The sequence below is a fragment of the Dendrobates tinctorius genome, unplaced genomic scaffold (assembly GCF_039654945.1).
Source record: "Dendrobates tinctorius isolate UK_male_01 unplaced genomic scaffold, ASM3965494v1 ptg000115l, whole genome shotgun sequence".
In the NCBI taxonomy this organism is placed as follows: domain Eukaryota; kingdom Metazoa; phylum Chordata; class Amphibia; order Anura; family Dendrobatidae; genus Dendrobates; species Dendrobates tinctorius.
This window is the reverse complement of record NW_027361783.1, coordinates 2,965,121-2,977,995: the sequence shown is the minus strand read 5'-3', so window position 1 is coordinate 2,977,995 and position 12,875 is coordinate 2,965,121. Positions and strand designations below refer to the sequence as shown.

General features: G+C 41.9%; 1 protein-coding gene across 3 annotated transcripts in view; it reads right to left on the bottom strand.

Moving 5' to 3' along the window:
• Positions 1-12,875, bottom strand: part of DTNBP1 (dystrobrevin binding protein 1) — a 175,856-nt gene that overhangs the window by 97,486 nt on the left and 65,495 nt on the right. For all 3 annotated transcript variants that reach the window (XM_073589948.1, XM_073589947.1, XM_073589949.1), the window contains exon 7: positions 261-283. In XM_073589948.1, coding sequence (XP_073446049.1) covers positions 261-283 — 23 coding nt within the window. The remainder of the gene's footprint in view (positions 1-260; positions 284-12,875) is intronic.

The following is a 12,875-nucleotide window of genomic DNA, read 5'->3' as shown; positions in this document are numbered from 1 at the left end:
TTAAAGGGCCCATATCTCTGGAACTAGGATTTGTGGCGAGGTGCACACAGAGGTGTACGTCGCTCCCGATCCATGAAGAGGCGTAGGACTCCAGCCCATCTCCTCAACAAGATGAATTGGGTGCAAGATCATTTTAATTTTACCTTTAGTAACAGAAATATAAGAACGCGATAAAAATGACGTCATTGATGGTGAAGGATTTAGCAAATGGGTGCACTCATAAATTGGGACTGCAAAAATGAGGATTTAAAGATCCTTACCCTTTACATTTTCAAGCTCTTTCCTACAAAAAAAAAAAAAAACACAAGGACTTGTCAGAGCACAGATCATACTTTTCACTACTCTTCATTACCTACAATGTATACATTAAAGGAGATTTGCAATAAGACATTTATATAAGGCCTTTACTATATTGTATAAGAAAAAGGCAAGACCTTGTTTAGTGTTAGGCTATGTACCCACGTTGCAGAAATGCTGCGGAAATTTCCCCAACATTTCCGCAACTCCTGCCATGGGTAAAGCGCATGCAAATTCACATGCGTTTTTCCCGCGAAAAAACAGTTTTGCAAGTGTTTTTAGCTTGCAGAATGCTTGCGTATTCCAAGTGATTTCAAGCATCGCTTGGAAATGTGATTGACAGGTTGGTCTCACTTGTCAAGCGTAGTGTTTGACAAGTGTGACAAACTTTTTACTATTGATGCTGCATATGCAGCATCAATAGTAAAAGAAAGAATGTTAAAAATAATAAAAAAAAAAAAATAGTGATATTCTCACCACCCGACGGCTGCCGAAGCCTTCCCGCCTGTCTGCCACGCTCCCGGCATCTTCCGGTCCCTGTAATGCTTTGCGCGAAGGACCTGAGATGACGTCACTCTCACGAGAGTGCGACGTCATCAGCGGTCATTCGCGCAAAGCATTACTGGGACCGGAAGATGCCGGGAGCGTGGCAGACAGGCGGGAAGGCTCCGGCAGCCGTCGGAAGGTGAGAATATCACTATTTTTTTATTTTCATTCTATTTTTTACAGGAATATGGAACCCAGGGCCTGGAGGAGAGTCATCTCCTCCAGGCCCAGGGTACCATCTGCACACTGAGATCTCCACTTTATGCATGGTGGGCATAGCCACATGCGTAAAGTGAGCATTTCAATGCAATCCTATGGGTGCGGAACCGCCGTGATTCCGCAAAAAGAATGAGCATGCTGCATTTTTTTCCGCTATGCGATTCCGCAGCGGAAAAATCCGCAGCATTAGCACAGAATTGCGGAATCCCATAGGATTGTATGGGATGCATTTTCTTTGTGTTTTCACGGTGATTCCGCAGCGTAAGGCTGAGTGCACACGTACTTTTTTGCCCTGCAGACTTTTCCGCGCAGAATTGAAGAAATCCGCAGGTTAAATGACCTGCATTTTTCCTGCGGATTTCTTCCATTTTTAATGCAGTTTTCCCCCTGCGGATATGGAGACTGGGGAGGTGGAAAACCGCACAAAAGAAGTAACATGCTGCGGATTTTGTACCGCGGAAAAATCCACAGCGTCTGCACAGCGTTTTATTTTTTCATTGATTTACATGCTACTGTAAATCACACTGCGGATTCGCAGCATTTCTGCGCGGTAAAATCCGCTGCGGATCCGCAGGAATTCTGCATCGTGTGCACACAGCCTAAAAGCGCCGCAAAAACGCATCGTGTGCACACAGCCTTAAACTCTCAACCTGATTAAAATTATATATATTTGCCAATATTGCAGCCAAAATGTACAATCCAATGAGCAGAGTACACAAGAAAATTATTGACAAAGAAAGACAGGTTAAGAGATAACAGACCCTTTTTAAACATCATTTGAAATAATTAAGGGGCATTTTTCCTATGAACTGTTTTAATTTCTCCTTAAAATGTATGGATAATATGGACAACCGAGTCTAACAGTTTTCCTGGTTAAAGGGAAGTGCGCCTCCACAGACAGCACTGATTGGACAGTGTGAATAAGCAGGGACACCCCCAACTGGTAACACCCAGCTGAGAAACTGGGTCTGAGCAGAAAAAGTAAATTAATGTGCATGCAAAATGTAATTGCATATGAACACATGACCTTTACACAGAGAAAACCAAAAGCAAAACACAAAACAAATATCCTGGAATAAAAAAGTAAAAAAATATTGCAAAAATTGCATGAAGGTAGTAATAATAATTATGTTAACTAAATACCCTTATTATTACTATTATTACTACCTTCATGCAATTTTTGCAATATTTTTTTACTTTTTTATTCCAGGATATTTGTTTTGTGTTTTGCTTTTGGTTTTCTCTGTGTAAAGGTCATGTGTTCATATGCAATTACATTTTGCATGCACATTAATTTACTTTTTCTGCTCAGACCCAGTTTCTCATTTGTTTCATTGTGCATTCTGTGCATATAAGGGTGTGACCGCCCTGTTTCTGAGTTGGAAAATCCATCCTGTCTGGCCTATACTATTACTGGTGGTTCAGTCCCTCTGTCCTTGTTCACATTTACGTCACTTGACAAGTGGAAAGGTTTTAAATACAAGAGTTAGGACTGTCCCACAAGGGTTGCCGTGACGTGGCGGGATGGCTTCTACATTATTTTGATCAAAATTATGTTAACTAAATACCCTTATTATTACTATTATTACTACCTTCATGCAATTTTTGCAATATTTTTTTACTTTTTTATTCCAGGATATTTGTTTTGTGTTTTGCTTTTGGTTTTCTCTTGGTAACACCCAGCTGTTGACATATATCCATTTATAGTTCTAAGTTCTATTATTATTTCCCACTGCGCACAATCCACTTTTGCAAGGTGTCCAACCACTGGGTCCTCAGTGATCAAATGTAGTGTGTTTGAGGACCACAAAGTAAGGTCAAGTTCACACACTGCAACTAAGACCATGCCGACATGCAGATCTTTGTTGTTTTCAACCCAACTACAGTTAAAAGCAGCTTGATGTTGAAATACATTTAAATATTATAAACACTGGAAATTTGACAAAGGTCTCTAAATCCAGAGCAACAAGCACAAAAATGGTTCAAGGATGATTATAAAAAAAAAAAAAAAATCACATTCCTTAGGGATTATATGGCAGATTTTAGTTACAGAAAAAAAAAAAAAGACAAAGATCACTAGAAAGTGGAATGATCTCACTTCCTGCCTTATTGTAGCAGTTCTAATCCTGTGCATAAAGCACAAGTGTTCTCTAGAGAAGAGGAGGCTAATTTTACCAGAAATTAGAAGCATTGCAATCTCGGCTCTTTTAGGCCAGGATAAAATTAGTAGGTAAAAACCATTGTGGGGAGGTTCAACGCTGTCGATGTCTCTGTACCTGAGTTGTATTACACTGGAGGCAAGCATTCGTAAAACAGTGTAGACAGTCATTTGTTGGTATACTGGTAATTGCTTACTATTCTTCATACACTTTAATTTTGCACAAAGGATTTAACGTGAACTGTACAGTAAAAACGACAAATTAAAAAATACACGGATGGATTCTTCAATGAGAGAAACGTTTGGGATCATGCACATTAAAGGGCAGCACGGTGGCTCAGTGGTTAGCACTACTTTTCTGCAGCGCTCGGGTCCTGGGTTCAAGTCCCACCAAAAAGTAAATCTGCAAGGTGTTTGCATGTTCTCCCCAATGTTTGCGTGGATTTCCTTCCACACACCAAAGACATACTGATAGGAGATTTAAGGTACTGTCACACTTAGCGATGCACCAGCGATCCCCACAACAATATGGATCGCTGGTGCATCGCTAAGTGGACGCTAGTGAGCTGCCACACAGGCAGATCTCACCAGCGACATCGCTGGGGTCGGGGGTCGTTACTTAACCTGTCAGACGAGGCGATCCTGACGTCTTCCCGCCCGCGTCCACGCGTCGCTCGTCGGCGCCACATGAAGCCCAGCAGGAAGCTGACGACGAGAAACAGTCCAGGACGTTCTCACGCGATCAGCGATAATCAGCAGGGGAGCCGGTCAGAGGCAAGTATCACACATGTAGCGATATCGCTAGCAATATCGCTGCTGCGTCACAAAACCAGTGACGTTATAGCGATATTGTTAGCGATATCGCTTAGTTTGACGGGGCCTTTAGACTGGGTACAGTGATGATAATGTCTTTAAAGTGCTGCTGAATACAATGGCGCTATATAAGCAATGCATAATAGTAATAATTAATGTATCAAAGATCTGTGCTGTCCACAATCAATGTTCTAGATAAAATACTCATTAACATTATCTAATAATAGTTCTGCTGTGGCTAACAGATAAGGTATGGGAATGCATCGCTATGATGTCCATATGCCATATGGTAATTAGTTGTGCTGAGGAATTAAAGTCCTGTGCCAAACGACATCTTTATATGCCTTTGTACCTTCCATTCTTCACCCTGAGACCTAACAGGTCTCTGACCTAGTACAGGAAACCACTGACTGGTTAGGGGAGGTTCTTCCCTTTTATACCTATAGGTTTCTGTCTTACAAAACTAATTCTCTTAAAATCACTTCTTTACTGTTACAAAGTTATTAAACATTTTCCCAACCAACTTGTAATGTCATATAGATATGTACTGATACAACAATTATTATCACTTAATTAGCAGTAAGTCTATTCTATATTATATAATTGTAGACCCTGGAGAAACGGCAAATAAACTCTCCCTAGTATTCCATAACAGTGTCCCTACCTAGCCCCGATGGCTGGCATCCTAAAATGTAAGCAAGTGAAGCCCCCGTTCCTCAAACACTGACCCTACCTACCATCGGGTTACCCTATTCCTTAACTGATATGGGTCTAGTGTTACATCAGTTGAAAAAAGACCTAGGTCCATAACATTCATGTTAACTGTTCATGTTCAAAACCTCAGATTGACAACAGTCAGATAATTATCCAAGGCATATTCATATAAGGGTGCAGCCAGACGGCTTGTATTACTTGCACATCGCAATCCTCGGACTGGCAGTCTGCTCTCCTGACCTGAGTGTGACAGCATGTATTTCTATGCAGCTGTCACGGACAGGTCAGGAGACCAGAGGGCCAATCCGAGGATTGCGATGCGCGAGTAATAAATTCTTCTGACTGTACTCTAAATACCAGTTTTAGGTTATTGACTACTGATCCTAAGTAAAAAAAAAAAAAAAAAATCCTTTAAGTGAACCTGTCAGCAAGATTGTACATAGTAACCTACACACTGTGTCAGATTGGGGCCGTTATACTGATTAAAATGATACCTTGGTGGAGGTCTTGTGGTTGTTGTGTAATTTTTATTTTCAGTTTGAGTTAATGATATGCTCAAGCTCTGGGGCGGCCTGTGGGGGGCTTCATGTGGTGCTCTGATTAGCTATTTATAATGCAGACTGCTGACAGATCACTGATCCCTCAGTGATCTGCCCCCTAGTTAACATAATGAATATTATATATACAGATTGAAAAAAAGTAGGAAAAAAAAAAAAACCTTCGCGGTAGCATTCAGCATAATCGCATATCTAATGTGTATGTAATTAATATAGTTGAGGTTATCCTGATATTCAAAAAAAAAAAAACAAAAAAAAAACCCATCCATTTGAAAATGGCACCCGCGCAGTAGCAGCTATTGGTGATCCGATAGCTGCTATTGCACAGGCGGCGCCATCTTGCTAGAGAAAAAAAATTCCTCCTTGAATATGGCGCCGTCAGCGCCTGCGCATTATAGCCAATCATAGCTGCTACTGTGCATGCACCATCTTGGAGGAGGAATATCATTCCTCCTCCAAGCATATCATTAACTCAAAACTGAAAATAAAGATTAAACAACCACAAGAAGGATTTCATCAACCAAGGTATCATTTTAATCAGTATAACGGCGCCGACTTGACACTGTGTGTAGGGTACTGTGCACAACCCTGCTGACAGGTTCCCTTTAAAAAATACAACAAACACATCCAGAATGTGTCCCAAGTACTTATCTGGATCACATGCTGTACCTCAAAGCATTTCCCCTCGATTTTTCCAGTTCATCAGGAGTTCACTGGAAAAAGGGTTATCAGTCCACAGATGAGATACAGTATCTATGGCTGTGCTGCTGCTGAAAACAGCCCTCAGCTCACCAGTAATAAATACTAATCCCAATTCATGACATCAGTTAATTGAGGATTCTAGTGAGCTAACTTACACAGAAATGTGTGCCTGCTCTTACAGTACTGTGCCTGCGTACCATGTTACCGTACTGTGCATGTACCTAGCGTTTCAGTTACTAGAGGACTTGGATGACGTCTTCCTGACTTGCAGCCAAAAACGTGCATGCGCCAGTGGCATCAGCTGATTTCAAATCTACAACACCGCTCAATCTCTCTCTGGCACTTGCGCATCACTTAGTACTCGAGGCTCATTGGTATATATACCACATCTGTGGTTTTGAGATTAGCAAAATCTTGAATTTAATCCTTTCATGTTCGGGCTATTATCCATAACTTTTTTTTTTTATTTTTCAGTCAATATGGCCGTATGAGGGCTTGTTCTTTTGTGGGACAAGTTGTACTTTTGAATGACACCATTCATTCTTCCTACATATATACATTTTTGCTTGTGTCGCCATTTTCCGAGACACATTCTCATTTATTAGGATACGGGGCTGTGTGAGGGCTTATTTTTAGCGACCAGAATTGATGTTTTTACTGATACTATTTTGGGTAGATAAGATGTTTTGATTGCATTTTATTGCAATGTTACGTCAGCCCAAAAAACTTAATTCTATTGTTTCGATTTTTATTCTCATAGCACAGTTTACCAATTGGATTGAAATATTTTCATAGAATAGACTTTTAACCCCTTCGTGACAGAGCCAATTTGCAGCTTAATGCCCGGGCAAATTTTTACAATTCTGACCACTGTCACTTTATGAGGTTATAACTCTGGAACGCGTTAATGGATCCCGCAGATTCTGAGACTTTTTTTTGTGACATATTTTACTTCATGTTAGTGGTTAAATTTCTTCGATATGACTTGCATTTATTTATGTAAAAAAAGGAAATATGGCGAAAATTTTTAAAATTTTGCAATTTTCAAACTTTTCATTTTTATGCCCTTAAATCAGAGAGATATGTCACACAAAACACTTAATAAATAACATTTCCCACATGTCTACTTTACATCAGCACTTTTTTTGTTAGGAAGTCATAAGGGTTAAACGTTTACCAGCAATTTCTCATTTTTAAAACAAAATTTACAAAACCATTTTTTTTCCCTTAGGGGCCACCTCACATTTAGTCACTTTGAGGTGTGTACATGACAGAAAATACCCAAAAGTGACACCATTCTAAAAACTGCACCCCTCAAGGTGCTCAAAACCACATTCAAGAAGTTTAATAACCCTTTACGTGCTTCACAGGAACTGAAGCAATGTGGAAGGAAAAAAAATTAACATTTACCTTTTTCTTTTTTTTTTTTTTTTTACAAACATTTTACTTCAGAACCAATTTTTTTTTATTTTCACAAGTGTAAAAAGAGAAAATGAACCATAAAGTTTGTTGTTCAATTTCTTCTGCATATGGCAATACCCCATATGTGGGGGTAAACTACTGTTTGGGCACACATCAGGGCTCGGAAGGGAAGTAGTGATGTTTTAAACTGCAGACTTTGATGGAATGGTCTGCGGGCGTCATGTTGTGTTTGCAGAGCCCCTGATGTGCCTAAACAGAAGAAACCTCCCACAAGTGACCCCATTTTGGAAACCAGACCCCCTAAGGAACTTATCTAGATGTGTAGTGAGAACTTTGAACCCCAAAGTGCAATCACAAATTTTTAAGGTAGAGCTGTGAAAATAAAAAATCATTTTTTCCACAAACATGATATTTTTGGCCCCAAATTTTTATTTTCCCAAGGGCAACAGGATAAATTAGACCCTAAAAGCTGTTGTGCAATTTGTCCTGAGTACGCCGATGCCCCATATGGGGGGGAAACCACTGTTTGGGCGCACAGCAGAGCTCAGAAGGGAAGGAGCACCATTTGACTTTTTGAACGCAAAATTGGCTGGAATCAATGGTGGCGCCATGTCGCGTTTGGAGACCCCCTGATGTAACTAAACAGTGGTGACTCCCCAATTCTAACTCCAACCCTAACCCCAACTGCAACACTAACCATAACCCTAATCACAAACCTAACCCTAACACACCCCTAACCATAATCCCAACACACCCCTAACCTTAGCCCCAACCCTAATGGTAAAAATGGAACTAAATACATTTTATTTTATTATTTTTCCCTAACTAAGGGGGTGATAAAGGGGGGGCTATTTACTTTTTTTATATTTTGGTCTCTGTGATAGGATCCATCACAGTGACCAAAATGAACCAATAGGAAAAATCTCCCTATTGTTGCCAGATTCCAGCCGGCAGATCTCGGCGGGTGCACTGCGCATGCGCCCGCCATTTTCTTACCGGAAGACACCGACGGCCGTGGGGGGGGGAAGCAGGAGGGCCCAGGGACACTGCACCGGGAGGTACCGGGGGGTTATCGTAGACACCATTTCTCTCTACTCTGTTGTGTAATCACATCAGAAGAGAGAAATTAAATGGTAAAATCGGCTTTTTTTTTTTTTGCAGTCGCCGTTATTCCGTTCGCGACACCGGGGTCAGTAAAAAAACAACCTGAATCATGGTCTCTGGGTTCACGGCTACTCCCGGTAGCAGAGACCCCAGAGAAATTCTAACTCTGGGGGGTTCTATACACTTTTTCCACAGCGAAGTGAATTCATTGTTCAGTGTTAGAACAATTCCTACTGGTCCGGAGGCATTGTTCTTCTTGTGTACTTTTATTTTTTGTAATTGAATAACCCCTTTTTTTTTTTATCAAACTACAGCCCTCATAGGGGTGCAGTGATCTTCTGTGACACCACAGGTATGTCACAGAACTGTATAATATTGGATGATAAAAAAAAAAAATTACATTTTTACCACAAAAGTTTTGTTTTAGCCCCAGATTTGACATTTTCACATGGTGAAATTGGTAAAAATGGCATCAAAATTTATCATACAAATTATGCTGAATGCTATACCCTATATGTGGCTGTAAAGTACCATACTGCATAGCCACACGGTGAGACTCAGGAGGGATGGAGTGCTAATTGACTCCTGGAGTGCAGATTTTCCTAGAACAGTTTGCGGACTCCATATACAGAGCTCCTAAGTGCTAGAAGAGCAGAATACCCCACTCAAGTGACCCCATTTTGGAAGTTGCACTCCTATGGAAATTTATGTACACTCCTTGGACTGCAAGGGCGTTTTCCAGAAACAAGAAGCTGTGGACGTTACTGAGAAAAAAATATTAAATCTGTCACTGTAGTGACCAGTACGTTGTAGTGCTCAGTATGTTGTATTTCTGTATATCGTAGTGACCGCACATTATGCCCAGCTCATACTTCTAGAGACACGTACCTGTAAATTAAGCACGCTCTCCTCATTACAGTAATGCCAAATATGTGGACGCTAAATGCGGTTTCGGCACACTGTGGGGCTCAGAAGGGAGGGGGGCATTATTTGTATTTGTGAGCACAGAATTCGCTGGATTTCTTTTGGGTGTGCGTGTGTGTGTGTGTGTGTGTGCGCGGGGGGTCGAGGAGCCATTTTGCTTTTCCAGAGCCTTTGTACTACCAATAACATGGAAGCCCCTATATTTCTATTGACAGATCACATGATGGACCGGAGTGGGGACATGCTTTTTTGTGGATTGGGTTAAAACTTTTACTGGGAACATTTTACATAACATTTTGGATTACATTTATTCTGTGCACTACGCTGGGCACTTACATTTGGGTTTCCATCTAAATCTCAGAGTGATGCGATTCAGAGGAAACAGCCGAGGAATCCATTCACTACAATGATGCAGCAGAGATACTCTGGGCACAGTCTGGCCTCTGTTCAGAGGGGTCCTTTTCAGAAGTGCACAAAACTGTGGTTGACCGAGCTTTTGCACACCTAAAAAGACAGACACCTCCGTATCATAGGCCAGACAGTGTCAACAGTGGCCCAATCTGCCTCATTATAGAGAATGTTTCATCTGAATCACGTATTCAGAGTACAAGCGCGTAGAGCTCAGGATAAATATAAGTCATACCTTACTGCGATCTTTGGGAGACAGAATGAACAAATCAACAGCAGGTGAAGAATTGATTCAATTTTTATTTTACGCTGCTCCTCGTGTGGTACAAGTTATTAGGAGACTTTATTCTTCATGTCGGTGCGATTACAGCGATACCAGATTTATATCGGGTCTTTCTGTATGGCTGCTGTCACACACTAAAAAATGCTTTTTATTTTTTATTTTTTTTAAATAAAAAAAGATTTTGCATTGCTATACTTTGAAAGCTAGAATTTTTGCATATTTCAGCCGACAGTCATGTGAGGGCTTGCTTTTTGCGGTACAAGTTGAAGTTTTCTTGGGACCATTTTTTGGTCACATTTTTTGGTCGCTTTCTATTACGATTTTTGAAAGACAGAAAGAACAAAAACCAGCAATTCAAGATAGATATATATATATTGTAAGGTAGCGCTTGTTATTCATTTTGGGGACACTCGCTTGGCAGCCGATTAACCAGGTACGGCACGGGTTTTTCAACATAAACAGTCCATGCGGTTTATTAATCAGCATAATCCATATACTGCAAACAGGCTATCAAGAAACATAAGGTTCATGATAGAGCTCCGCTCTCTCAGACCTGTGGTCACACAGGTTGTGCAATGTCCAGCAATCAGGCTCTATAGCCTCACAGTTATTTCACCCTATCCGGGGTTACCTCTTAGGCTGGTTTCACACTAGCGTTTGATCGCGCAGCGCATCGTGCGCTATCGGGCGCAGGCGCAATGTGTTCCCCTATCTTTAACATGGTGATCGCAGGGTCTTGCGAATGTACGCGCTCATCAGCGTTTAGCGTGCGCTGCGCATTTTACAGGTGTGCGCCCAGACGCGCCGAACGCTACATGTTGCATTTTTTGTTCCGCCTACATACTTAAATCGCGTGCGCTCGATATGTGCCCAAAAATGGTATTAGTCTATGTGATCGCTGAGGAGCCCTTGGCACCTCGCACGTCAGCGCCTTGTGCGCGCACGCGCTTTGAGTAAACAATGTCTAAACACTTGTCTAATACTCCCCCTAAACAAGCAACATTGTTTGGGAGGAGTGTAGATAAAAGAAGGTGTCTTCAGGGACAATTGCTCTACAGACAGCCTTGCAGAAAGACCAGACAAGAGCCTAGAAGAGCCTTTACAAGTGTGGATTCAAGCTTCAGGAGCCAAAATGTGAGTATTCTTCAACATAATGTCTGTGTCCTGTACAATTTTATAATGTACTTTTTGTTTTCATTTCAGCATGTCTTCTTCTGGATCACAGTATTCGCCATCTCGGCAAGAACTGGCCCAAGCTGATCGTGAGGTGAGGATGTTGCTGCCTTTCGCTAAGTATATCTGCCTCTAGAAATGTGTTTTAATTTTTGATTTCTTTACAGACATCGGACACGGGCAGTGAAGATGGAGTGCGGGAGCGGTCTGAGCGGGAGGATTCAGAGCGGGAGCAGCGTAGTCAAGTCGTGGCGAGGAGACGCAATGTGAGTATATAATGTGCCTTTTTTTTCCTGTCTTTATTTTCATCTTTTTTCTTGCTTCTCTCTTTCTATCTTTTTCATCCTCTAAAATTACAAACATTCTAATAAATTTCTTTTTTTCTAGGTTCCACAACGGGATGACGAAGAAGTCTACATCGACAACGAGCACCTGATCCGCCTCGTTGAGGAGCGTATCCCGGTGTGGGACAGCCGTGATCAGCAGTACAAAGACACAGTGGTGACCCGGCAGCTCTGGAATGAGGTGGCCGCAGCGATGATGGATGGCTGGGACAGCGCCTCTGCAGCTTCCAAAAGGGCGTTCAGTAAGTATAAAGATGCTCTGTGATACTGCATTGATTTTTGGTCCAGATGGTGCTGATGTGCTTTTTGCAAGATATATTCTTGCATTAAACACACCAATGCCTTGTGGCACACTGATTGATTTTTGTATTCAACTGCTGCATTGGTTTCTGGTCCTGATGGTGCTGGGGTGTTTTTTGCAAAATATATTCTTGCATTAAACACACCAATGCCATGTGGCACACTGTGATTGATTTTGGTCTTCAACTGCTGCATTGATTTATGGTCCTGATGGTGCTGGTGTTTTTTTTGGCAAGACATATTGTTGTGAAAAGTTCAATCTGTTGTGTGTGCTGATAATTAAGTTGCCTTAATTGCATTTTATAATTTTTTTTTCCCCCCAACAGTGAACAAAATCCGCACACATGGGCGCTCGATGAAGGACCGCTTCAACACGGATGTTTGTGCTGAGGGACAGGTTCGGAGTGGTTCAGCGGCAAGGCGCAGAAGAAAGTACCGCTACTATCGAGAGTTGGCTTTCCTGAGACCGGTCCTTGCCAGGAGAGCGTATTTTTTTTTTTATTACTATGTGCTTTTCAATTCAACAGGTGATGCTTCTTGTAAATACATGATACTAATGTTTTCCCTTTCTTTCCACAGCACTTGGAGCAGCACCCTGCAATCTGTCCCAGGAGCGGTTCTTCATCGATCGACCTCGGACCCGTCCCAGCCATCCGACAGCCAGGAAGCATCTTGCAGGTCAGCAACACAGACAGCTGGTGATCAGGAAGCTGGTCCATCAGGTGTTCCCCTGTCCCAGGTCTCGGTCACTGGTTATGCGGGCACTACCCGCCAGCGGCAGAGCGCCTCAGAAAGGCCTGTCATGCCAGAGTTCATGCTCTTGAGCGAGGCCTTTAAGGGCAGCCTCAAGGCGCTGTCAGCGAGAATGGAAAGCGGTTTTTCCCTGATGGAACGTGGTTTTAACCACATGA